This window comes from Oncorhynchus mykiss, chromosome 14 (genome assembly GCF_057628025.1).
Source record: "Oncorhynchus mykiss isolate SJ-2025 chromosome 14, ASM5762802v1, whole genome shotgun sequence".
Taxonomy (NCBI): domain Eukaryota; kingdom Metazoa; phylum Chordata; class Actinopteri; order Salmoniformes; family Salmonidae; genus Oncorhynchus; species Oncorhynchus mykiss.
In genome coordinates, this window is record NC_143035.1 from 13,692,492 (window position 1) to 13,715,704 (window position 23,213).

At 42.9% G+C, this 23,213-nt stretch overlaps 1 protein-coding gene across 7 annotated transcripts; it reads right to left on the reverse strand.

Annotated features, from left to right (window-relative positions):
• Positions 1-10,386: 10,386 nt before the first annotated feature.
• Positions 10,387-15,334, reverse strand: LOC110488850 (uncharacterized). 7 transcript variants are annotated; one of them, XM_090198399.1, is made up of 5 exons: positions 15,138-15,334; positions 14,266-14,600; positions 12,814-13,025; positions 12,129-12,243; positions 10,387-11,947 (listed from the first exon to the last, which is right to left on the reverse strand). In XM_090198399.1, the coding sequence occupies exons 2-5, from the start codon at positions 14,558-14,560 to the stop codon at positions 10,854-10,856; spliced, it is 1,716 nt and encodes a 571-aa protein (XP_090054525.1). In that variant the 5' UTR covers positions 14,561-14,600; positions 15,138-15,334; the 3' UTR covers positions 10,387-10,853. The 7 variants fall into 7 exon arrangements, with proteins under 7 accessions (XP_090054525.1, XP_021416949.2, XP_090054526.1 ...); XM_021561274.3 differs by having other exon boundaries at positions 10,387-11,950; XM_090198400.1 differs by having other exon boundaries at positions 14,889-15,306.
• Between the last annotated feature and the right edge of the window lie 7,879 nt (positions 15,335-23,213).

Here is a 23,213-nt window from a genome sequence, read left to right on the forward strand (position 1 = left end):
GTAGATGTCAAGTCATTTTTTCCAGCAATTGTTTACAGACAGATTATTTCACTTATAATTCACTGTATCACAATTCCAGTGGGTCAGAAGTTTACATTCACTAAGTTGACTGTGCCTTTAAACAGCTTGGACATTTTCAAAAAATTATGTAATGTCTTTAGAAGGTTCTGATAGGATAATTGACATAATTTGAGTCAAGTTGAGGTGTACCTGTGGATATATTTCAAGGCCTACCTTCAAACTCAGTACCTCTTCGCTTGACATCATGGGAAAATCAAAAGAAATCAGCCAAGACCTCAGAAAAAAATTGTAGACCTTCACAAGTCTGCTTCATCCTTGGGAGCAATTTCCAAACACCTGAAGGTACCACGTTCATCTGTACAAACAATAGTTTGCAAGTATAAACACCATGGGACCACGCAGCCGTCACACTGCTCAGGAAGGAGAAGTGTTCTGTCTCCTAGAGATGAACATACTTTGGTGCGAAAAGTGCAAATCAATCTCAGAACAACAGCAAAGGACCTTGTAAAGATGCTGGAGAAAAAAGGTACAAAATAATCTATATCCACAGTAAAACGAGTCCTATGTCAACATAACCTGAAAGGCTGCTCAGCAAGGAAGAACCACTGCTCCAATACCGCCATAAAAAAAGCCAGACTACGTTTTTCAACTGCACATGGGGACAAAGATCGTACTTTTTGGAGAAATGTCCTCTGGTCTGATGAAACAGAAATATAACTGTTTGGCCATAAATGACCATTGTTATGTTTGGAGGAAAAAGGGGGATGCTTGCAAGTCGAAGAACACCAACTCAACCGTGAAGCACGGGGGTTGCAGCATCGTGTTGTGGGGGTGCTTTGCTGCAGGAGGGACTGATGTACTTCACAAAATAGATGGCGTCATGAGGAGGGAAAATGATGTGGATATATTGAAGCAACATCTCAAGACATCAGTCAATAAGTTAAAGCTTGGTTCGCAAATGGGTCTTCCAAATGGACAATGACCGCAAGCCTACTTCCAAAGCAAAATGGCTTAAGGACAACAAAGTCAAGGTATTGGAGTGGCCATTACAAAGCCATGACCTCAATCCTATAGAAAATGTGTGGGCAGAACTGAAAAAGCGTGTGCGAGCAAGGAGGCCTACAACCCTGACTCAGTTACACCAGCTCTGTCAGGAGGAATGGGCCAAAATTCACCCAACTTATTGTGGGAAGCTTGTGGAAGGCTACCCGAAATGTTTGACCCAAGTTAAACAATTTAAAGGCAATGCTACCAAATTTATTTATTTAATTCACCTTTATTTAACCAGGTAGCAAAGTTGAGAAGAAGTTCTCATTTACAACTGCGACCTGGCCAAGATAAAGTAAAGCAGTTCGACACATATAACAACACAGAGTTACACATGGAGTAAAACAAACATACAGTCAATAATACAGTAGAAAAATAAGTCTATATACAATGTGAGCAAATGAGGGGAGGTAAAGGCAATAAATAGGTCATGGTGGCGAAGTAAATACAATATAGCAATTAAAACACTGGAATGGTAGATTTCACAGTAGATGAGTGTACAAAGTAGAAATACTGGGGTGCAAAGGAGCTAAATAAATAAATAATTACAGTAGGGGAAGAGGTAGTTGTTTGGGCTATTTATAGATAGGCTATGTACAGGTGCAGTGATCTGTCAGCTGCTCTGACAGCTGGTGCTTTAAGCTAGTGAGGGAGATAAGTGTTTCCAGTTTCAGAAATTTTTGTAGTTTGTTCTAGTCATTGGCATTAGAGAACTGGAGGGAGAGGCGGCCAAAGGAGGAATTGGCTTTGGGGGTGACCAGTGAGATATGCTGTAACGCGTGCTACGGGTAGGTGCAGCTATGGTGACCAGCGAGCAGAGATAAGGTGGGACTTTACCTAGCAGGGTCTTGTAGATGACCTGGAGCAAGTGGATTTGGCGATGAGTATGAAGTGAGGGCCAGCCAACGAGAGCGTACAGGTCGCAGTGGTGGGTAGTGTATGGGGCTTTGGTGACAAAACTGATGGCACTGTGATAGACTGCATCCTATTTGTTGAGTAATGTGTTGGAGGCTATTTTGTAAATGACATTGCCGAAGTCGGGGATCGGTAAGATGGTCAGTTTTACGAGGGTATGTTTAGCAGCACGAGTGAAAGATGCTTTGTTGCGAAATAGGAAGCCAATTCTAGATTTAACTTTGGATTGGAGATGTTTTATGTGAGTCTGGAAGGAGAGTTTACAGTCTAACCAGACACCTAGGTATTTGTAGTTGTCCACATATTTGTCCACATATCCACATATAGTCAGAACCGTCCAGAGTTGTGATGCTAGGTGGGTGGGCAGATGCGGGCAGCGATCGGTTGAAGAGCATGCATTTAGTTTTACTTGTATTTAAGAGCAGTTGGAGGCTATGGAAGGAGACTAGTATGGCATTGAAGCTCGTCTGGAGGTTGGTTAACACAGTGTCCAAAGAAGGGCCAGAAGTATACAGAATGGTGTCGTCTGCGTAGAGGTGGATCAGAGACTCACCAGCAGCAAGAACGACATCATGATATATACAGAGAAGAGAGTCGGCCCAAGAATTGAACCCTGTGGCACCCCCATAGAGACTGCCAGCGGTCCGGACAACAGGCCCTTAGATTTGACACACTGAACTCTGTCAGAGAAGTAGTTGGTGAACCAGGCGAGGCAATCATCTGAGAAACCAAGGCTGTTGAGTAAAATACTAATTGAGTGTTTGTAAACCTCTGACCCACTGGGAATGTGATGAAAGAAATAAAAGCTGAAATAAATCATTCTCTCTACTATTATTCTGACATTTCACATTTTTTAAATAAAGTGGTGATCCTAACTGACCTAAAATAGAGAATTTTTACTAGGATTAAATGTCAGGAATTGTGAAAAACTGAGTTTAAATGTATTTGGCTAAGGTGTATGTAAACTTCCGACTTCAACTGTATATCCCTCAGATATAGGACAGACACTTCATCAAAGGGGTCCTAAAGTTCAAGATCAAATACTTAAACGTTCCTTGGTATGACCATCTCTAGCGTGTTAAAAATTTGTTTATTTTTTTGCATATCTAAGCATTGGCCTATCTCTTGAGCTGTCTGTATTTCCTGACTGGAAACTAATGCTTCTCTGCATCTCTGCTAAAATCTGGGTTAGCGATTGAAAGGAATGTGAGTCTTATTCAGTACCTTTTTCTAAAGTCTGCCACCCTTTCCAGCAGGCATGCCAGCTAAGATAGTAGTAGTAGCTAGCTAGTCTAACTAACATCGATAGTCTGAAATGGCTTCTGGGTAGCTAGTTTTGAGGTTGGGGGATTCGGAACCTATCTGGGCTAGCTAAAGCCTACTTCATAAAATATCTAGGCGGCAAGTAGTATTACAGAAAAAATGAATAAAAATACATATATTTGTTAACAGGTCAAATCTTAGGTGGGACGTGCCCCTGTGTCCCACTTTGGTCATGATGCCTCTGCGCTTGACTTGTACAGTTTGAGAATCTCACCCACCTTGGTCTTGAAAATTACATGATTTAAACAAGCTATGAAAGTCAGGGGCACAACTTTCACTGTGATACCAAAAACAGCATCGGTGTGCTTTAGGACCAGGAGTACGCCTCAGAGCGGTCGAGTAGACGGTTTGGAGATTTCTGCATGTGGTAAAGGCAAAGCTTCTGAAAGGCTGGCTGGACTAGCACGGCAGGTTTGAACAGAGGCAGCTGCTGTTAGTCTGTATGTGTTGCGCTCTTTCTCCAAGTTGTAAAAGCAAGCAGAGCAGAAAATGGCAACTCTTTAGTTGATGTCTGTTTATCTTAACAGAAAAAAAACTAAACTAGTGTTTATTCCCAGTGCAGGGCTAGTAGTGCAAATTATATGCAACGTTAACTAATGTTTCATCCCTTCTTGACTTGTGAATGAAATAGCTTGCTAGTTGCTACCACAGCCAGTTTACCTATAGCCTGTAGCTATCTGTCAGATAGCGATATGAGGTTTCTATTATTACTATCTAACAGCTGTTGTTTGTTGGTTTGTAGCCTTTTTGTCCTGTCCAAACAGAAGCAAATTAGCTTATTTAGCTTTCGCCTGTTGATGTACCATTAGAGAGAGAGAGATGGCCAAAAGTATGTATTATTTTTCCCTCATTCACACTAGACCTGAATGAAATGATGAAACCAGTGGCCAAACGATTGAAGACTGATAATTCTGACTTTTGTTTGTGCAATGTGAGTTTTTACTAGAGTCAGTATAGCAATGTAACGTTATTAATTTGTCAGTTTCCTTATCTAATTCCCTACTTTTCACACTGACACAGTACTAAACAGCTCTACAGGCTTCCCTGTCACGGTGCACCCTCAGTACACAACACAATGCTCATCATGTCTTAGCAGTATCCGATGGTGACGGGTCTCAGCAGGGTCAGGCAGCCAGGGAAGACCAGTCTGTAACGGAGCTGAGGTGAATTTTTGCAGATACAACATGTTATTCTTTCTGTGCAGCAAACACAGGACAAGCCAGATGCTTCAAAGATTGAAACTATTTTAAGGCAGTCTGACAAACCTCCAAACTGTAACAAGGGTTGATAAAGGCTTTTCTCGATGACACAAAGAATGTAAAACAAAAATGTGAGGAGGACCTGGTAGAAGCTATTGATGATGATGAATGAATATGTTTGAATGCCCGGTCATGTTCATATAACCTCAGACATAAATTACTGCAGTAATGTACTAAACTCAGCAAAAAAAGAAACGTCCTCTCACTGTCAACTGTGTTAATTTTCAGCAAACTTAACATGTGTAAATATTTGTATGAACATAACAAGATCAACAACTGAGACATAAACTGAACAAGTTCCACAGACATGTGACTAACAGAAATGGAATAATGTGTCCCTGAACAAAGTAACAGTCAGTATCTGGTGTGGCCACCAGCTGCATTAAGTACTGCAGTGCATCTCCTCCTCATGGACTGCACCAGATTTGCCAGTTCTTGCTGTGATATGTTACCCCACTCTTCCACCAAGGCACCTGCAAGCTCCTGGACATTTCTGGGGGGAATGGCCCTAGCCCTCACCCTCCAATCCAAAAGGTCCCAGATGTGCTCAATGGGATTGAGATCCGGGCTCTTTGCTGGCCATGGCAGAACACGGACATTCCTGTCTTGCAGGAAATCACGCACAAAGTTTTTCAGAGTCAGTAGAAAGGCCTCTTTAGTGTCCTAAGTTTTCATAACTGTGACCTTAATTGCCTACCGTCTGTAAGCTGTTAGTGTCTTAATGATCGTTTCACAGGTGCATGTTCATTAATTGTTTATGGTTCATTGAACAAGCATGGGAACAGTGTTTAACCCTTTACAATGAAGATCTGTGAAGTTATTTGGATTTTTACGAATTATCTTTGAAAGACAGGGTCCTGAAAAGGGGACATTTTCTTTTTTGCTGAGTTTATATACCAGTGTAACTTAATTACATGCACTCAGAAATTGTATTCCTCTGCTGGAGGTGTAAAACACAAAAGGGGACATATTTGCATATGTTATGGTCTTGTGAAGGTTGGCTGAATTCTGGCAGAGTATGTCTTTCAGAGTATGTCAGATTCTCCCTTCTCCCTGTTTTTGTTTGCTTGTAAATGTTGATACTGGAGACTGTTATCAAACAAAACTATGTAACCAAGCATCTAAGAAATGCATTGCCATTATTTCAAAGGTTGGTTGTCCTCTTACAATGGATGGCAGAAATGTCAAGTTATATATCACTAGATTTGCCATTTTATAAGATTAAGGGTATACTGGGCAACATTTATACGGTCTGGATGCCACCCAAAACCAATACTGAATGTTTCACTAAGATCCTAAAGCTGAGTGGGGTGTGTTGGGTTGGGGTGCTGCATGGTGGTGGACCCCTTGAAGTGGTGGAATAGTACCCAATTGTCATACTTGAGTAAAAGTATAGATACCTCAAGTGAAAGTGAAAGTCAGCCAGTAAAATACTACTTGAGTAAAAGTCTAAAAGTATTTGGTTTTAAATATACTTACAGTGCCTTGCGAAAGTATTCGGCCCCCTTGAACTTTGCAACCTTTTGCCACATTTCAGGCTTCAAACATAAAGATATAAAACTGTATTATTTTGTGAAGAATCAACAACAAGTGGGACACAATCATGAAGTGGAACGACATTTATTGGATATTTCAAACTTTTTTAACAAATTCAAAAACTGAAAAATTGGGCGTGCAAAATTATTCAGCCCCCTTAAGTTAATACTTTGTAGCGCCACCTTTTGCTGCGATTACAGCTGTAAGTCGCTTGGGGTATGTCTCTATCAGTTTTGCACATCGAGAGACTGACATTTTTTCCCATTCCTCCTTGCAAAACAGCTCGAGCTCAGTGAGGTTGGATGGAGAGCATTTGTGAACAGCAGTTTTCAGTTCTTTTCACAGATTCTCGATTGGATTCAGGTCTGGACTTTGACTTGGCCATTCTAACACCTGGATATGTTTATTTTTGAACCATTCCATTGTAGATTTTGCTTTATGTTTTGGATCATTGTCTTGTTGGAAGACAAATCTCCGTCCCAGTCTCAGGTCTTTTGCAGACTCCATCAGGTTTTCTTCCAGAATGGTCCTGTATTTGGCTCCATCCATCTTCCCATCAATTTTAACCATCTTCCCTGTCCCTGCTGAAGAAAAGCAGGCCCAAACCATGATGCTGCCACCACCATGTTTGACAGTGGGGATGGTGTGTTCAGCTGTGTTGCTTTTACGCCAAACATAACGTTTTGCATTGTTGCCAAAAAGTTCAATTTTGGTTTCATCTGACCAGAGCACCTTCTTCCACATGTTTGGTGTGTCTCCCAGGTGGCTTGTGGCAAACTTTAAACAACACTTTTTATGGATATCTTTAAGAAATGGCTTTCTTCTTGCCACTCTTCCATAAAGGCCAGATTTGTGCAATATACGACTGATTGTTGTCCTATGGACAGAGTCTCCCACCTCAGCTGTAGATCTCTGCAGTTCATCCAGAGTGATCATGGGCCTCTTGGCTGCATCTCTGATCAGTCTTCTCCTTGTATGAGCTGAAAGTTTAGAGGGACGGCCAGGTCTTGGTAGATTTGCAGTGGTCTGATACTCCTTCCATTTCAATATTATCGCTTGCACAGTGCTCCTTGGGATGTTTAAAGATTGGGAAATCTTTTTGTATCCAAATCCGGCTGTAAACTTCTTCACAACAGTATCTCGTACCTGCCTGGTGTGGTCCTTGTTCTACATGATGCTCTCTGCGCTTTTGACGGACCTCTGAGACTATCACAGTGCAGGTGCATTTATACGGAGACTTGATTACACACAGGTGGATTGTATTTATCATCATTAGTCATTTAGGTCAACATTGGATAATTCAGAGATCCTCACTGAATTTCTGGAGAGAGTTTGCTGCACTGAAAGTAGAGGGGCTGAATAATTTTGCACGCCCAGTTATTCAGTTTTTGATTTGTTAAAAAAGTTTGAAATATTCAATAAATGTCGTTCCACTTCATGATTGTGTCCCACTTGTTGTTGATTCTTCACAAAAAAATAAAGTTTTATATCTTTATGTTTGAAGCCTGAAATGTGGCAAAAGGTCGCAAAGTTCAAGGGGGCCGAATACTTTCGCAAGGCACTGTAAGTATCAAAAGTATATGTAAATACTAAAATATACTTAAGTATCAAAAGAAAAGTAAAAGTATAAATCATTTAAAATTCCAAATATTAAGCAAAGCAGAGGGCACCAATTTCTTGTTTTAAAAATGTACAGATAGCCAGGGGCACACTCCAACACTCTGACATTATTTGCAACAAATGCATTTGTGTTTAGTGAGTCCGCCAGCCCAGAGGCAGTAGGGATGACCAGGTCTTCTCTTGATAAGTGAGTGAATTTGACCATTTTCCTGTCCTGCTAAGCATTCAAAATGTAACGAGTACTTTTGGTTGTCAGGGAAAATGTATGGAGTAAAAAGTACAATATTTTCTTTAGGAATGTAGTGAAGTAAAAGTAAAAGTAGTCCAAAATATAAATAGTAAAGTACAGATACCCCAAGAAACGACTTAAGCAGTACTTTAAAGTACTTTTATCTACGTACTTTACACCACTGTCCCCAAGGGACAGGACGGGGCAACCCAGCTATATTGAGTGCAAGTAAAAAGAGCTCTACAGTACTATTAGGCCAATGAGATTAATTATATGATATCCTGTTTCTGTGTGTTAATGTACACGTGTAGTTGTGTTTTATTGTTGTTGTTGTTTTTTTCACTTTTGTTTCCAAACCTTTCCCTTAGGAATATTTATTTGTATTTTTTAAGTGGGAAAAATGTTTTGGGAGAGAGTTGAGGTATTGACTTGATTGGTGGGGGTCGGGCGTGCAGGTCTCTGATGCTGGCTGGTTGGTCTGGCTGAAATTTGATATGGAGGATGTCTTAATAAACACAAAAGTCTTTGTACATGATTTTTTTAAAGAGTTGTTTGATTTGTTAGACTGTTGGGTAAAGGTGCAACACAATAGGTATTGTTGAATTACCTTTGATCTAGTCCAGTCTTATCAATCACTTCAACATATTTAACAATGATCTCTTACCTAGCTTCATGACTGGGGGCATTTTAGCATACTTTTTGTTGTTCTAAATAGAGACAGCTAGAAGGGCCATGGGTCATATTGGATTATGTAGAAATGCAGGAAATGAGCTTTAGATGCCCCCCAAAAATCTGGGGGAGGACTCCCAGACCCCTAATCAATTAGAGGTCAGATACGTGTGGGAACAACAGGCCATAGAGATAGATAGAGGACTCATCTTTGTATCCGTGCCATTATGGTGTCTGTGACAACATGGGCAGTGCCATTGAGGCTATCTCAATTTGGAAGTTCTCAATTTTCTTCTTCAAGATTGTCTGATCCCTCCTGATGACTCGGTTGGACATGAAGTGGGAAGTCCTACTCAGTTGACTACATTAAAATGGTGAAAGCCCTCAAAGTAGGTCTTCACGGATCCACCTGTGCCCGAAACTCGATCCAGAATTCTGGGTCGGATCTGACTGTCACAGGTCTCGAGTATGTGTCATTTTAACCGACTTGTCCGGAAGGCACAGTACAGGTCCAAACACGACTGCTGCAGCAGTAAAGAGATAGACATTTTAGACGTTTTGCTGCTGCTCTTGCTTTTCACGAGAGTGGAGCGTGGTGCGTGTAGCTCGTTGCTGTTGGACAATCATCAAAGCGGCAATAGGCTACTGTCATAGAGCCTCCGTTTGTGGCAAACGTTAGGATTTATCTAATCAATGCAATTAAAATGACAGAATTAAAAGTTAAAGAACGATAGGCTACAACGACCAAGAGCCAACAGTTAGGCTGCTACTTATTATTTGAATGGAGTTATTTATAACTGTAGGATGAGAATATGCATGCACTGCAGCCTCAATTAGCCTAGCTAGTTAACATTAGCTGTCTTAACTAGCTTCTCCCGGTTTGCTGCAGTGAACAGATGCTATGTAATCATATTTGATGATAAATAAACTAGCTATGGCAGTTATTAGTCTACTATGGCACGAGTCTGATTGGTTGGTTACGGTCTCTTGTCTCTTCCTCCCTCCTCCCAGTGTCAAAGTACGTCGCTCCCCAGCCTGCTAGAGCCGCCCATTTTTCTCCCTCTCGTGCTTTATCAGCTCTGGTTAATAAAGTAGGTTAAAAATAATAATAATTCTGGGCTGCTTCCCTTATTCGGACCAGGTCAGGATCCGACCAGATCTATACAGAACGGGTGTATTTGTCCTCGGGTCCATTCAGAACAGGTCTCTATATAAAAAACAAAACAATTGATGCATATTGGATCCTGGTGGGAAAGCCCCAAGCCCATTGCGGAATGGTTCCAACGTTTTGGACCGGTAAAGACCTCGACAGCAATGTCTGTGCTAAAACAGGTTATATCCATGATGAGTCCTCCATCTATCTCGATGACAACAGGCACAACAACTCTTTTAAGTCTTATTTTGTGCCATGTGCGTTCACTTACATCAGTGCATTCATAAGAACCTAACCACCACGAAACTTCTGCTCAATCAAATAAGCTTCATGTAGCAAGTGAGCAATTACATTTTTTTGTGTACCAAATTTGACACCCATTGACCTCCATACAAAACTTCCTTACTTCTTGGACAGATTTTTGGCAGAGTAAAACCTTTGGCGTCGCCTCTTCCTCTCTGGTAGAAGACACTTCGAAGTACACAGAAATAAAGAAATGTGTCCGGAAATCCAACAACACCTTGTGTGAATGTTTGAGACATAACTAAACTACACAATTTTCTAGCTGAAAACAAACACTTTGCACTTGACGGAATATAAAAGGAGACCATTGGTCACTGAATAGTCAAATGTTTATTCCCGGATGGATAATACTGAAAAACAAATAGTACAAAATACCAAACTGTTATTATCATTGATAGTCAAGATCAACAAGGTCATGATTGATGTTCAGTGAAGATACTCATTTCTTATAGTAAAAGATACAATGTATTGAGAAACATAAATAAAAGCACAGGTTTCTCTGTGCACAATTAGACAGTTCATTTCAACCTGTCCCTGGATGGCCAGCATGGTCTTTGTTCCTCTTTTTTGGAGTAGGTAGAATGTGTCCCCAACAACTGATACAAGGTCAGAGCTTTATAGATTTCTAATGGTCAACTTCGGGATTGAGGCTAGGTTAAAATGATCTTATGTTGATCTTCTCTCTGATTAGGGAGCAACTTCTACCCTAGTCAGCAATTTCAACTTTCCCTCTCCAAAGAAATCCTGGTACATATCAATTATCAAATGTCTCAAAATGTTATGAAAAGCACTCGTGGTTTTTTAACTGCTCTGGTTCGCCGAAGCTCTTTCCACACTGGGAGCACTGGTGAGCGCTGCCGGCCTTGTCTCTGTCTCCACTGTGGATCAGCTGGTGTCTTTTCAGGTACTCTACCCTGCTGAAGCGCTTCCCGCACGCCTCGCATCCGTACGGACGCTCGCCTGTGTGAATCCGCTGGTGCCTCTCCAGGTTGCCTAGGCGACTGAAGCTCCTCCCACACTGCTGGCAGCAGTGCTGCCTCTCTCCAGTGTGAACCACCTGGTGCCTCTCCAGCGAGCGAGAGTGGGTGAAGCCCTTCCCACAGAGCTCGCAGCGGTGGGGCCGTTCGGCTGCGCACACACACTCATGGTTCTTCAGGGCCCAGGCATGGCTGAAGGCGTGGCCGCACGAGGCGCAGGGGAACAGGGTGTTCTCTGTCCCTCCTTCCTGCAGGTGGGCGTCCCCCAGGGGGCAAGGGTGCTCTTCCAGCTCAGCCTCGTTGGCGAAGCCCCCGCCGCACTGCATGCAGAAATGCATCAGGTCCCCTGTCTCCTCCTCACCACTGTCATCCACGCTACCCGGAGCAGACAGGTGATGTAGGCCCTCGTCTGAGCCTCCCGGCTCCCCCATCCCCTCACCATCCCTCAGCCTCTTGGGCCAACGTGGCTGCAGCTCCCTTCCAGCCCCCACTGGCAGTGACCCCTGTAATTCCTTCAGACGGGCACCGTGAACCTGCAGGGCATCACCATAGTCCCTCTCTGAGGCTGTGGGACTCTCCAGCTCCCCCTTCTGTTCCAGCCCATCCAGACCAATGTACTTCTGGCCCAGGCTGAACTCACTGTCTGCCACTACTTCCGGGTCAGGGGTCCTGGAGCCATGGTTGGAGCCTGCTGTGGGGGGGATCTTCAGGGCTGCCTGCTCGCGCCCCCTCTCTGCCCTCAGGGCCGTCTCCAGGCCACTCAGGTCCACCACACTCAGCGCCCCCTCTGACACCTCCGTTGGAGGGGACCCCACGTCCCACTCCTCCTCATCCCCCTCTTCAGGCCTCACGGCTAGGGGCCGCTTCAGGGCCACAGGGCTGAGCTCCATGTCTCCTACTGGGCCGAGAGAAGGAGAGTGAGAGTCTGTTAGAGGAGCAGTACTATGAGGGTGTATGCAAACATATTGTACTGCAGACACTTAAGAAAACTTCACTGTGTTCACATTGGGGTTATCACTATCCAGGAGGTGTGGTCATCATGTTTTTGGTTCTGAGCTTTCAGCTGGAGTCAGTACCTTCGCTGTGGGTTCTGGATCCATGGCAGTTCTGGTTGGGTGGGTCCATCTTCAGGGCTTCCTTGATCAGCCGCAGAGACGCAGGCTGGTAACCCCCATCCACCATATCACCGGACTACAGACAGAGCAAAAATAAACTACATTACCCACCAGTACAGCCCCATAGACTACACAATAATGCAATGCAGAGTGCACGACCACACCCAGTATTTTTGTGCATGCAAAGTGCACTTTCACAAGTGCCACAAAGAACGAGGGTCCTGTTTTACACAGGGCATTTTCTTTAAAAGTGTCAAGTTTAAACAGTTTGAAATGCAATGTACAGATGACCTTTATTGTATAGACGCATCTGCATGATCTCAGTCATGTAGAATACAAAACTGTGTTCGCACCCAAAATTATATTCATGTATAGTGTCTACAACGCTCTGCACTTAACATTGACTGCCCTACTGAACAAGTGCTTGAGCTACTTCTGCAGTTGAATATCAAATCAGTGGCTTTCCACCATCCACGCCATCTGCTGCAGTGTGTCTCATTGACTCAGAAAACAGCAGTTTAACAACATTCTCAGTCTCACCACACACAGATGATACGCACTGTTATTTTTGTAAACTAGTCGTCTCTGGCACACTGACACTGTGTGTGCCACACTCAGATTCCTTAGCACTCCTCTTCTCCCTCACCTCCTCTTTGATGATGTCCGTCTCCTCCCCCTCTCCCGAAATACAGCCCTCCTCCAATAGTTCTCCTTCTTCTTCCTCCTCCTCGTCCCCAGGGACATGGATGAGGTACATCTGGCGTGCCTCCTTCCAGCCTCCCCCTGCTACTTCCCCAGCTGCTGCTCCTCCTTCCTCCCACACGCCTCCAAATGCAGGACCCAGCTTCTGCTTTCCTCCTGTGGAGGGGGAGAGAGGAAGAGAGGGGGAGGGAATGGATCGGGTGAGAGGAGGAGGAGGGGTCGAGCATGAAGGAGAGAGGAGAGAGAGAGGGGAGCAGTGATAGAAATGAAGGAGAGGAAGGAAAGCAGGGAGAGGAGAGATGGCAGGGAGTGGGAGAGAGGCAGAGGAGAGGGGGAGCAGAGGCAGAGGGCATGAGGAAGGGGAGAGTGGGGGGAGGGAGAGAGCATGTTGAACGAGAGCAGGAGGAGGGTCAGCATGCAGCGGGAGAAAGCATAAAGGAGAGGAGGGAGAGGAGAGCAGTGACAGAAATTGAGGAGTTGGGGGAAGGGAGAGAGAGCATGATGAAGGAGAGGAGGCAGAGTACGGAGCAGAAGCGGGAGAGAGGAAGCGGCGGGAGTGAAGAGGGAGGGAGAGAAGAGGGGGTGGGAGTGAAGAGGGAGGGAGAGCGGAGAGAAAGGTAGAGGAGGTGGGGGCAGGGAGGAGAGAGGGCATTATGAAAGAGAGCAGAGATGGAGGGAGAGAGAGCAGAGAGGAGTGGGGGAGGTGAGGGACAGAGAGAGGACATGAAGAGGAGGAGGAGGGAGAGTGGAGGAGTAGAGGAGGGAAGGAGATGAAGGGGGGCCGTGACAGAAATGGAAGAGTTGGGGGAAGGGAAATAGCATGATGAAGGAGAGGAGGCGGAGTAGGGAGCGGAAGCGGCGGAGTGAGTGTGAAGGAGGAGGGGGTGGGAGTGAAGAGGGAGAGCGGAGAGAGTAGAAGAGAGGGACAGGGAGAGAGGGGGGGGCAGGGAGGAAGAGGGGGGGCAGGGAGGAAGAGGGGGGGGCAGGGAGGAAGAGGGGGGGGGGGGCAGGGAGGAAGAGGGGGGGGGGGGGCAGGGAGGAAGGGGGGGGGGCAGAGGAAGGGGGGGGGCAGAGAGAACATGAAGGAGGAGGAGATGGGGGAGGGAGAGCAGAGGAGTAGAAAGGAAAGGGAGAGAGAAGGCTCAGTTTCTGCCAGATGGCTTCCAACATAACAAGTACCTCTTTACACAAGCATTACAGGCTTTTGACTTAATGTTACTGAAGTAATCAACTTGTGTTAATTTGATATGCAATTACATATCATTTCAACAATTATAATATGAAGAATACAATTTTTTTATTTTAGTTTTATAGATAGGGCAAGACAAATGTGTAAAAAACGACTATATGGTCCGTGATGCTTTTGTGGCTGTACTTACTAAATATGAACACTTACGGGGCACTTCAATTTTTCGCTTTTTCCGCCCACCGTCCTCCGACCCTATCAAACCAGCATTGCGGCGATTCTCTGCCCACCCCATCCCGTACTTGCGTTCATTTCTCAGTTTGTTCTCGGTCAGTCGGAGTCGGAGTTTCAGAGCCTCCATTTCATTCCTATTCAGAGATATTTCCACCAGAAAGTCGTTCACCGTGTCCTGGAACAGTTTGGTGATCTCGCACACCGACGCTCGGATCAAACTGTCCATGACAGAGGTGAGGTGTGTCTGGAACGTCTCCACGGAGTCCGCCATGAGTTCGCTGCCGTGACGATCACACGATCGATCTGGGGAACTGGACCAGACAGATATTCAACTGTTACACATGTACAACATTAGTTAACTATGTGGACTGAGTTTTAACAAATTCACATTATCAGTGACACTAGCTACTGTTATTAGTCAGCAGTATCATATAGACCTAGTGGCCAACTAGTCTAATTTCTGAAAGACTACACTTTTTCTTGCTAACATTAGTAATTAAGTAGTATCCTAGATACCACCTCACTAATCCCAACTAATAGACCGTTGAGCAAGACAGCCTAACTTCGTATGGAACGAGGAAGGACAAAAGCACACCCACCCATCACTCGAGGTTTAGTTAGCTAGCTACATTGCTGCCTAAACTAAAGCTTTAGCTAGATGGTAGCTGGCTAGTTAACTAAGGCGATTAACGTTACTATTGCAATAGTGAATAACACGAAACCAAACTGTAGCAATGCCGGCTAGCTAGTTAACGATCGTCGCGACGCTATCCTTCTTGAATACAACACAAGAACAGCTCAAGTGCTAACGTTAGCTAGTAACTAGCTAACATTAGCTAGCTACGCACCGTGAAGTCTCTGAAATCAGAATATTGAAGTATTCGATAACTAAACACTGTTTGTTCTACACGACAACCGAGAAGAATGCACACTGTAGATAAGCCAAGAGACGAAACACCAAAGGAAAAAAACAGATCCAACTTTATGTCCTCCCTTCGAAGCAGCGTTTTCTTTCTTGCCTCCTACACAGGGTTGCCAGTTCTTTAGAAAATAAAATGGCAAAAAACTAATCGAAACCCACCCACAAAGCCATAAAACTAGACCAATAAATATGGCATGAGAAGTTGCATTTAGCCAATAAAACCTTTTTCGATAAAGTTTTCCAGCGAATTAAGCCGGATATCGACGTAAGGAGCAATATTCGGTTTTCCATCAAAATAATAGGCCTAATTCTTGTGAGCTAACTTGACTAATAAATTAATTTGAATATGTAGCAAGATAAAATATAATTAATTATACCTTATTATACTTGTAAATAAATCAATTTTACGCATGTGTTTAACTATAGGTACATTCAACAGGAGGGTTTGAGGGATGAAACACCTGCATTGCTTGCTGTTTGGGGTTTTAGGCTGGGTTTCTGTACAGCACTTTGAGATATCAGCTGATGTACGAAGGGCTATATAAATACATTTGATTTGATGAAAGTTGGACAGAGGATCTCAAAATCTCTGCGCAAGAAACACTTGAATGAACTTCAAAATAATGTTTGGCTATTTTCTGGCAATTGTTCTGTTATGTGCCAGATGTTAAGTCCATTGCCCCTGATCAGTGGCGAATTTGGCATGTAAATCTTGGTGGGGCAAACTCAAAAAGTCATTACAAAAACACAACACTAAACAATACATTCATTAATTGAACTATAACAGTGACAAACTATGCCCACAAATTGTTAGGGCCTATATAAAGGCTAGCTGTCCCAACACCGTACCACTGCTACACATGGCTATCAGCAGAGCCTAGTCTGCCAAAAAAACTGTTATTTCGGCCTAATTTACTGCCTATAAAAAAGCCATAGCTGATATGGTTGACTTGCTTAAACAAATGGGGTTTCTACTGACAATTGAGATGTACAATCTATGGCATATAAGGGGATGACGAGCGGATAAGAGGTAATCCGTAATTTAGATTAAGTAAAAATACCTTAAAGTATTAAGTTTATTTTGGGTATCTGTACTTTACTATTTACTTTTACTTCACTACATTCCTAAATACAATAATGTACCTTTTACTCCATACATTTTCTCTGACACCCAAAAGTACTCGTTACATTTTGAATGCTTAGCAGGACAGGAAAAGGGTCCAATTCACACACTTATCAAGAGAACATCCCTGGTCATCACTACTGCCTCTGATCTGGCAGACTCACTAAACACATTCTTTATTTGTAAATTAAGTCCGAGTGTTGGTGTGTGCCCCTGGTTATTTGTAAAAAAATATATATAAAAAAAAATAAAATGGTGCCATCTGGTTTGCTTAAAAATGTAAGGAATTTACAATTATTTTTTACTTTTGATACTTAAGTATATTTAAAACCACATACTTTTAGACTTTTACTCAAGTAGTATTTTACAGGGTGACTCACTTTAATTTGAGTCATTTTCTATTAAGGTATCTTTACTTTTACTCAAGTATGACAATTGGGTACTTTTTTTCATTACTGGCTATAGGCTACATGTGCACCACCAAGTTAGAACAGTAGGCTAAATTATGAGGGGGAAAGGGACCAAATGATTAGGTTGAGGCACATGGTCTGGCATTCTCTGGATTTTTGGTGCTTTCAAGACAACTGGGAACTCTGAAGAAAAAAAAACAGGGTAGAATCATGACGTTAGTTGTTTTCAGGTCGGAGCTCTAGAAAGAGGCCCAAGTTCCTGACTTGGATTCCGAGTTGGATGACCGTTCAAAATGTATTTTCCCAGTCGGAGCTATTTTTTTTCCAGAGTTCCCAGTTGTCTTGAATTTACTGAAGTCTGAGATTTCCCAGTTCAGAGTTTCCAGTTGTTTTGAACGTGGCAGAAGTCTTGCTGGATTGACAGCATGGCCCATGTTGAATGTTTATCCTTTTAAGCCTGGAAAATAGACCCTTAAACACAGCCTTGGTTCACACATCCACTCCACTGAAGAGCAAGCTAGTGATTGCTTTGCAATGCTTGCAGTTAGCCACTGATTCCTTCCCAACCACTCATTGTTGAATTTGCGATTTTCAACTTGTTGTTTAATGTTTGTCCAATGGCCGATGAGCACCAATACTTTTTATCTATAATTCCTCGTCATAATTTCTCTTCATAAGACAAGGATTGAAAAGGATTTGCCAGTAGATTGTCGACTTGATTCATGATGATGACTGCGAGCTTGCTTGCTAAGATTTTGAAAATATGATGTTGACATGATCAGTCCAATCAAAGCTATGGTAGATATAACGTGATTTGAGATAATTTTATCTGTGGCCAATGACCTTGAGCCTTTTTGGGTGGGTACTTCTAATGTAACTCTATGGCAGCACCCTAGGGGCTTGGATTTAAGCTCTCCCCGTAGATTTTGCGGTGACGTAGTGTCACCATGAGTGACAGTGCACTGAGCCAATCATGGCGCAACTGGAGAACATTACCAACCCCTACTCTCCTTATTTTCCGATGGCTGCCCCACCACTACAGAAAGCACCGAGCTAGGCTGAAACACTTGCATTTTGGAGCTCCCTTACTCAAGAAAGCAAAAGAGAGACATTTTCATATGTGGCTTTATTAACTAAATTATTATTTATTTATTTTTACATTGTTTGCAACCTGATATGTGACACCGATTAATCCCCAAATAACATGCAAAACAGGCAACCACAAAAAGCTCAAAAAGGTGGGGCTCAAAACATGACAGGTCGCCACTGTCCCTGATAGCCTACAGTAGCCTAGGCAAGATGGAAGATAAACAATTTAATATCTTGCTTAGTTCAAACAGACTCATTTATTTAGCATGAATAGCAAGGTGCTTCTGTTGCCCAATAGCCTGCTGGAGTAGGTTATTGAGGATGGGGTCGCCATTTTACTGAATTATATATTAATAATATGGATATGAACTGAATAGGCCCATGCTTGTCAATAACAGCCAGTGATTTGTTTTACCTGTAGCCTAATCTGACTGATTTACCTTCAATCTAATGCATCATAACAACAGCTGATCAACATTTGCGACAGAACTGGGACCATGATCACAATTTAACTTCCAGTTTCATTAACTAAACATGTCCATTAATAATTGCATAATAACGCAATGGTACAACAACAAACTGAAGGTATAGGCTATTTTAAATCCGTTTGCCAGCTCCAGGTAGGTTACACAAGTGGCACAACTTGGTTTGCAATGACTTCAGTGATATCATTTCAACATATTTATTGAATCAAATGGTGGGCTACAGTAGCCGAAACAGGCATAGAAATGAATAGCCTACTTGATGACCACAATATGCAAATGTACCATTCGCCACATTCAATTTCCGTTTCATTGTGGACTTTTCCCTATATCAGAAGCACGCTCGGGAGTTCCATTACTTAAATTTACAAATGTTCACTCGTGCAGCGCTCGACACGCAAGAACTGAGCATGCGTAAAACTCTACGTTTGATATGGTTTCCATTAACATGTCGACATTAGAATGCAGTTTAAAAACCACCTACGAACGAATTTATCTAATGCGCCTAAAGTCGTTTTCCTGTGCATTGTCGCCTAATTTATGGATGACGCATCAGTTCTAGCGCGTTAATTAATATGTTTTATGAAAAAGGGTTGGAAATAGGTGTCTCCATAATGACAATCTAAATAGCCTACCTACAACTGGTAATACGTTTTCACCCGCGACATCATTTTCGAACGGGCCAATTTCCCGAGAAAACCACAGATATGGCAACCCTGCTCCTTATTCTACTTCGGTCGCGATTTTCGGCAGTTGGCATCTAACGTTATTGGTACATTACCGCCACCTGTGGGCCTGCTTCTTCTTCTTCGTCTTCTTCTGTGGCGTTTTCAGCGGTTAGCATCCATTGTTATGGTGTATTGTCGCTACCTACAGTACTGGAGTATGGGCCAGAAACAGGGAGAAACGAAATCCTACCTGCCAGCCCCGAATTTGAGATTGTTGGTTTCAACCGCAATGTCTTTGTGAGACGCAGAGTAGGTGAATGGATGATCTCCGCAAGTGTAGTTCCCACCGTGAACCATGGAGGAGGAGGTGTGATGGTGTTATGCCTTGACCTTAGTTATCTATGTTTTATGTATTATTTTGGTCAGGACAGGGTGTGACGAGGGTAGGTATGTGTGTTTTTGTCCTGTCTAGGGTTTTTGTATATCTATGGGGTTTTTGTATGTCTAGGTAATGTAGGTATATGGTGGCCTGAATTGGTTCCCAATCAGAGGCAGCTGTTTATCGTTGTCTCTGATTGGGGATCCTATTTAGGTTGCCATTTTCCATTTTGGTTTTGTGGGTTATTGTCTATGTGTAGTTGCATGTCAGCACTCGGTTTATATAGCTTCATATTCGTTTTGTTAGTTTGTTTAGTGTTCTTTCTTTATTAAAAGAAGAATGTATTCATGTCATGCTGCGCCTTGGTCTTCTCTATACGACGAACGTGACAGAGGGTGTGGGGATGCTTTGCTGGTGACACTGTGATTTATTTAGAAATCAAGGCACACTTAACCAGCACGGCTACCACAGCATTCTGCAGTAATACGCCTTCCCATCTGGTTTGCACTTCATTTGTTTTTCAACAGGAATATGACCCAATACACCTCCAGGCTGTGTAAGGGCTATTTGACCAAGAAGGAGAGTGATAGGTGCTGCATCAGCTGACCTGGCCTCCACAATCACACGACCCTAACGAAATTGAGATGCTTTGGGAAGAGTTGGATCGCAGAGTGATGGAAAAGCAGCCAACAAGTCCTCAGCATTTGTGGGAACTCCTTCAAGACTGTTGGAAAAGCATTCCAGGTGAAGCTGGTTGAGAGAATGCCAAGAGTGTGCAAAGCTGTCATCATGGCAAATGGTGGCTACTTTGAAGAATCTCAAATATAAAATATATTTTGATAGGTTTAATTAACACTTTTTTGGTTACTACATGATCCCATATGTGCTGTGCAGACCGCTGTGATACAGTACGACAGGATGCTCTCGATTGTGCATCTGTAAAAGTTTGTGATGGTTTTAAGTGACAAGCCAAATTTCTTAAGCCTCCTGAGGTTGAAGAGGCTCTGTTGCGCCTTCTTCACCACACTGTCTGTGTTAAGGTGGACCATTTCAGTATGCTCGTGATGTGTATGCCGAGGAACTTAAAACTTTCCACCTTCTCCACACCTTCTCCACTGCAGTCTCGTGGATAGGGGGCTGCTCCCTCTGCTGTTTCCTGAAGTCCACGATCATCTCCTTTGTATTGTTGACGTTGAGTGAGAGGTTGTTTTCCTGACACCGCACTCTGAGTGCCCTCACCTCCTCCCTAAAGGCTGTCTCATCGTTGTAAGTGATCAAGACTACAACTGTTGTGTCGTCTGCAAACTTGATAACCGAGTTGGAGGCGTGCATGGCCATGCAATCATGGTTGAACAAGGAGTACAGGAGGTGGCTGAGCACGCACACCTTGTGGGGCCCCAGTGTTGAGGATCATGAACTTGGATCGGCTGGCGGAAGAAACAAGGATGAGTGGACTTTTGTGCAGAAAGGAGCAAAATTGTTGTGGGAAAAAATATGTCTAGTTCTGCTAATAATCTACCCACCGTATGTCTTTTTTTAAATGAGATACGTCAGAATTCGTGAATATGTTTGAAATGTCTATATTAGTCAAGGAATGTAAAGAGGATGAAAGTTACTTCTGCAATGAAAGAAATTATAAAACAAATACAGTTGAAGTAGGAAGTTTACATACACTTAGGTTGGAGTCATTAAAACTTGTTTTTCAACCATTCCATAAATTTCTTGTTAACAATCTATAGTTTTGGCAAGTCGGTTAGGACATCTACTTTGTGCATGATAAAAGTAATTCTTCCAGCAATTGTTTACAGACAGATTATTTCAATTATAATTCACTGTATCACAATTCCAGTGGGTCAGAAGTTCACATACACTAAGTTGACTGTGCCTTTAAACAGCTTGGACATTTTCAGAAAATGATGTCATGGCTTTAGAAGCTTCTGATAGGCTAATTGACATCAATTGAGTCAATTGGAGGTGTACTTTTGGATATATTTCAAGGCCTACCTTCCAACTCAGTGCCTCTTTGCTTGACATCATGGAAAAATCAAAAGAAATCAGCCAATACCTAAGACAAAACATTGTAGACCTCCACAAGTCTGGTTCATCCTTGAGAGCAATTTCCAAACGCCTGAAGGTGCCATGTTCATTTGTACAAATAATAGTACGCAAATATAAACACCATGGGACCACGCAGCCATCGTACCACTCAGGAAGGAGACGTGTTCTATCTGCTAGAGATGAACATACTTTGGTGTGAAAAGTGCAAATCAATCCCAAAACAACAGCAAAGGACCTTGTGAAGATGCTGGAGGAAACAGGTACAAAAGTATCTATATCCACAGTAAAACGAGTCCTATATCAACATACCCTGAAAGGCCGCTCAGCAAGGAAGAAGCCGCTGCTCCAAAACTGCCATTAAAAAAAGCTATACTACGGTCTGCAACTGCACATGTGGACAAAGATCGTACTTTTTGGAGAAATGTCCTCTGGTCTGATGAAACAGAAATAGAACTGTTTTGCCATAATGACCCTCGTTGTGTTTGGAGGAAAAAGGGGGATGCTTGCAATCCGAAGAACACCATCCCAACCGGGAAGCACGGGGGTGGCAGCATCATGTTGTGGGGGTGCCTTGCTGTATGAGGAACAGGTGCACTTCACAAAATAGATGGCGTCATGAGGAAGGAAAATTATGTGGATATATTGAAGGAACATCTCAAGACATCAGTCAGGTTAAAGCTTGGTCGAAAATGGGTCTTCCAAATGGACAATGACCCCAAGCATACTTCCAAAGTTGTGGCAAAATGGCTTAAGGACAACAAAGTCAAGGTTTTGGAGTGGCCATCACAAAGCCATGACCTCAATCCCGTAGAAAATGTGTGGGCAGAATGAAAAAATGTTTGCGAGCAAGGAGGCCTACATACCTGACTCGGTTAAACCAGCTCTGTCAGGAGGAATTGAGCTAAAATTCACCCACAATAAGCTTGTGGAAGGCTACCCGAAATGTTTGACCCAAGTTAAACAATTCAAAGGCAATGGTACCAAATACGAATTAAGTGAATGTTTACTTCTGACCCACTGGGAATGTGATGAAAGAAATAAAAGCTTAAATAAATAATTCTCTCTACTATTATTCTGACATTTCACATTCTTAAAATAAAGTGGTGATCCTAACTGACCTAAGACAGGGAATTGTTACACAGATTGAATGTCAGGAATTGTGGAAAAACTGAGATTAAATGTATTCGGGCTAAGGTGTATGTAAACTTCCGACTTCAACTGTATATATACAGTACCATTCAAAATGTTGGACACACCTACTCATTTTCTATATTTTTGCTATTTTCTACGTTGTAGAGTAATAATGAAGACATTAAAAAACTATGAAATAACACATGTAGTAACCAAACATTTATTTGAGATTCTTCAAAATAGCCACCATTTGCCTTGATGACAGCTTTGCACACTCTTGGCATTCTCTTAACCAGCTTCACGGAAAAAGGAATGCTTTTCCAACAGTCTTAAAGGAGTTCCCACATATGCTGAGCACTTGTTGGCTGCTTTTCCTTCACTCTGCGGTCCAACTCATCCCAAACCATCTCATTTGGGTTGAGGTCAGGTGATTGTGGAGGCCAGGTCATCTGATGCAGCACTCCATCGCTCTCCTTCTTGGTAAAATAGCCCTTACACCGCCTGAAGGTATGTTGGGTCAATGACCTGTTGAAAAGTGATAGTCCCTCTAAGCGCAAACCAGATGGGATGGCGTATCGCTGCAGAATGCTGTGGTAGCCATGCTGGTTAAGTATGCCTTGAATTCTAAATCAATCACAGACCGTGTCACCAGCAAAACACCA

Coding starts and splice junctions, on each gene's coding strand:
- LOC110488850 (XM_090198401.1), bottom strand. CDS start 13,521: ATGCCCTCTCTCCTCCCTGCCCCCACCTCCTCTACCTTTCTCTCCGCT. Junction 12,244..12,813: donor CGGACATCATCAAAGAGGAG/GTGAGGGAGAAG, acceptor CTCTGTCTGTAG/TCCGGTGATATGGTGGATGG. Junction 11,951..12,128: donor ATCCAGAACCCACAGCGAAG/GTACTGACTCCA, acceptor CTCTCGGCCCAG/TAGGAGACATGGAGCTCAGC.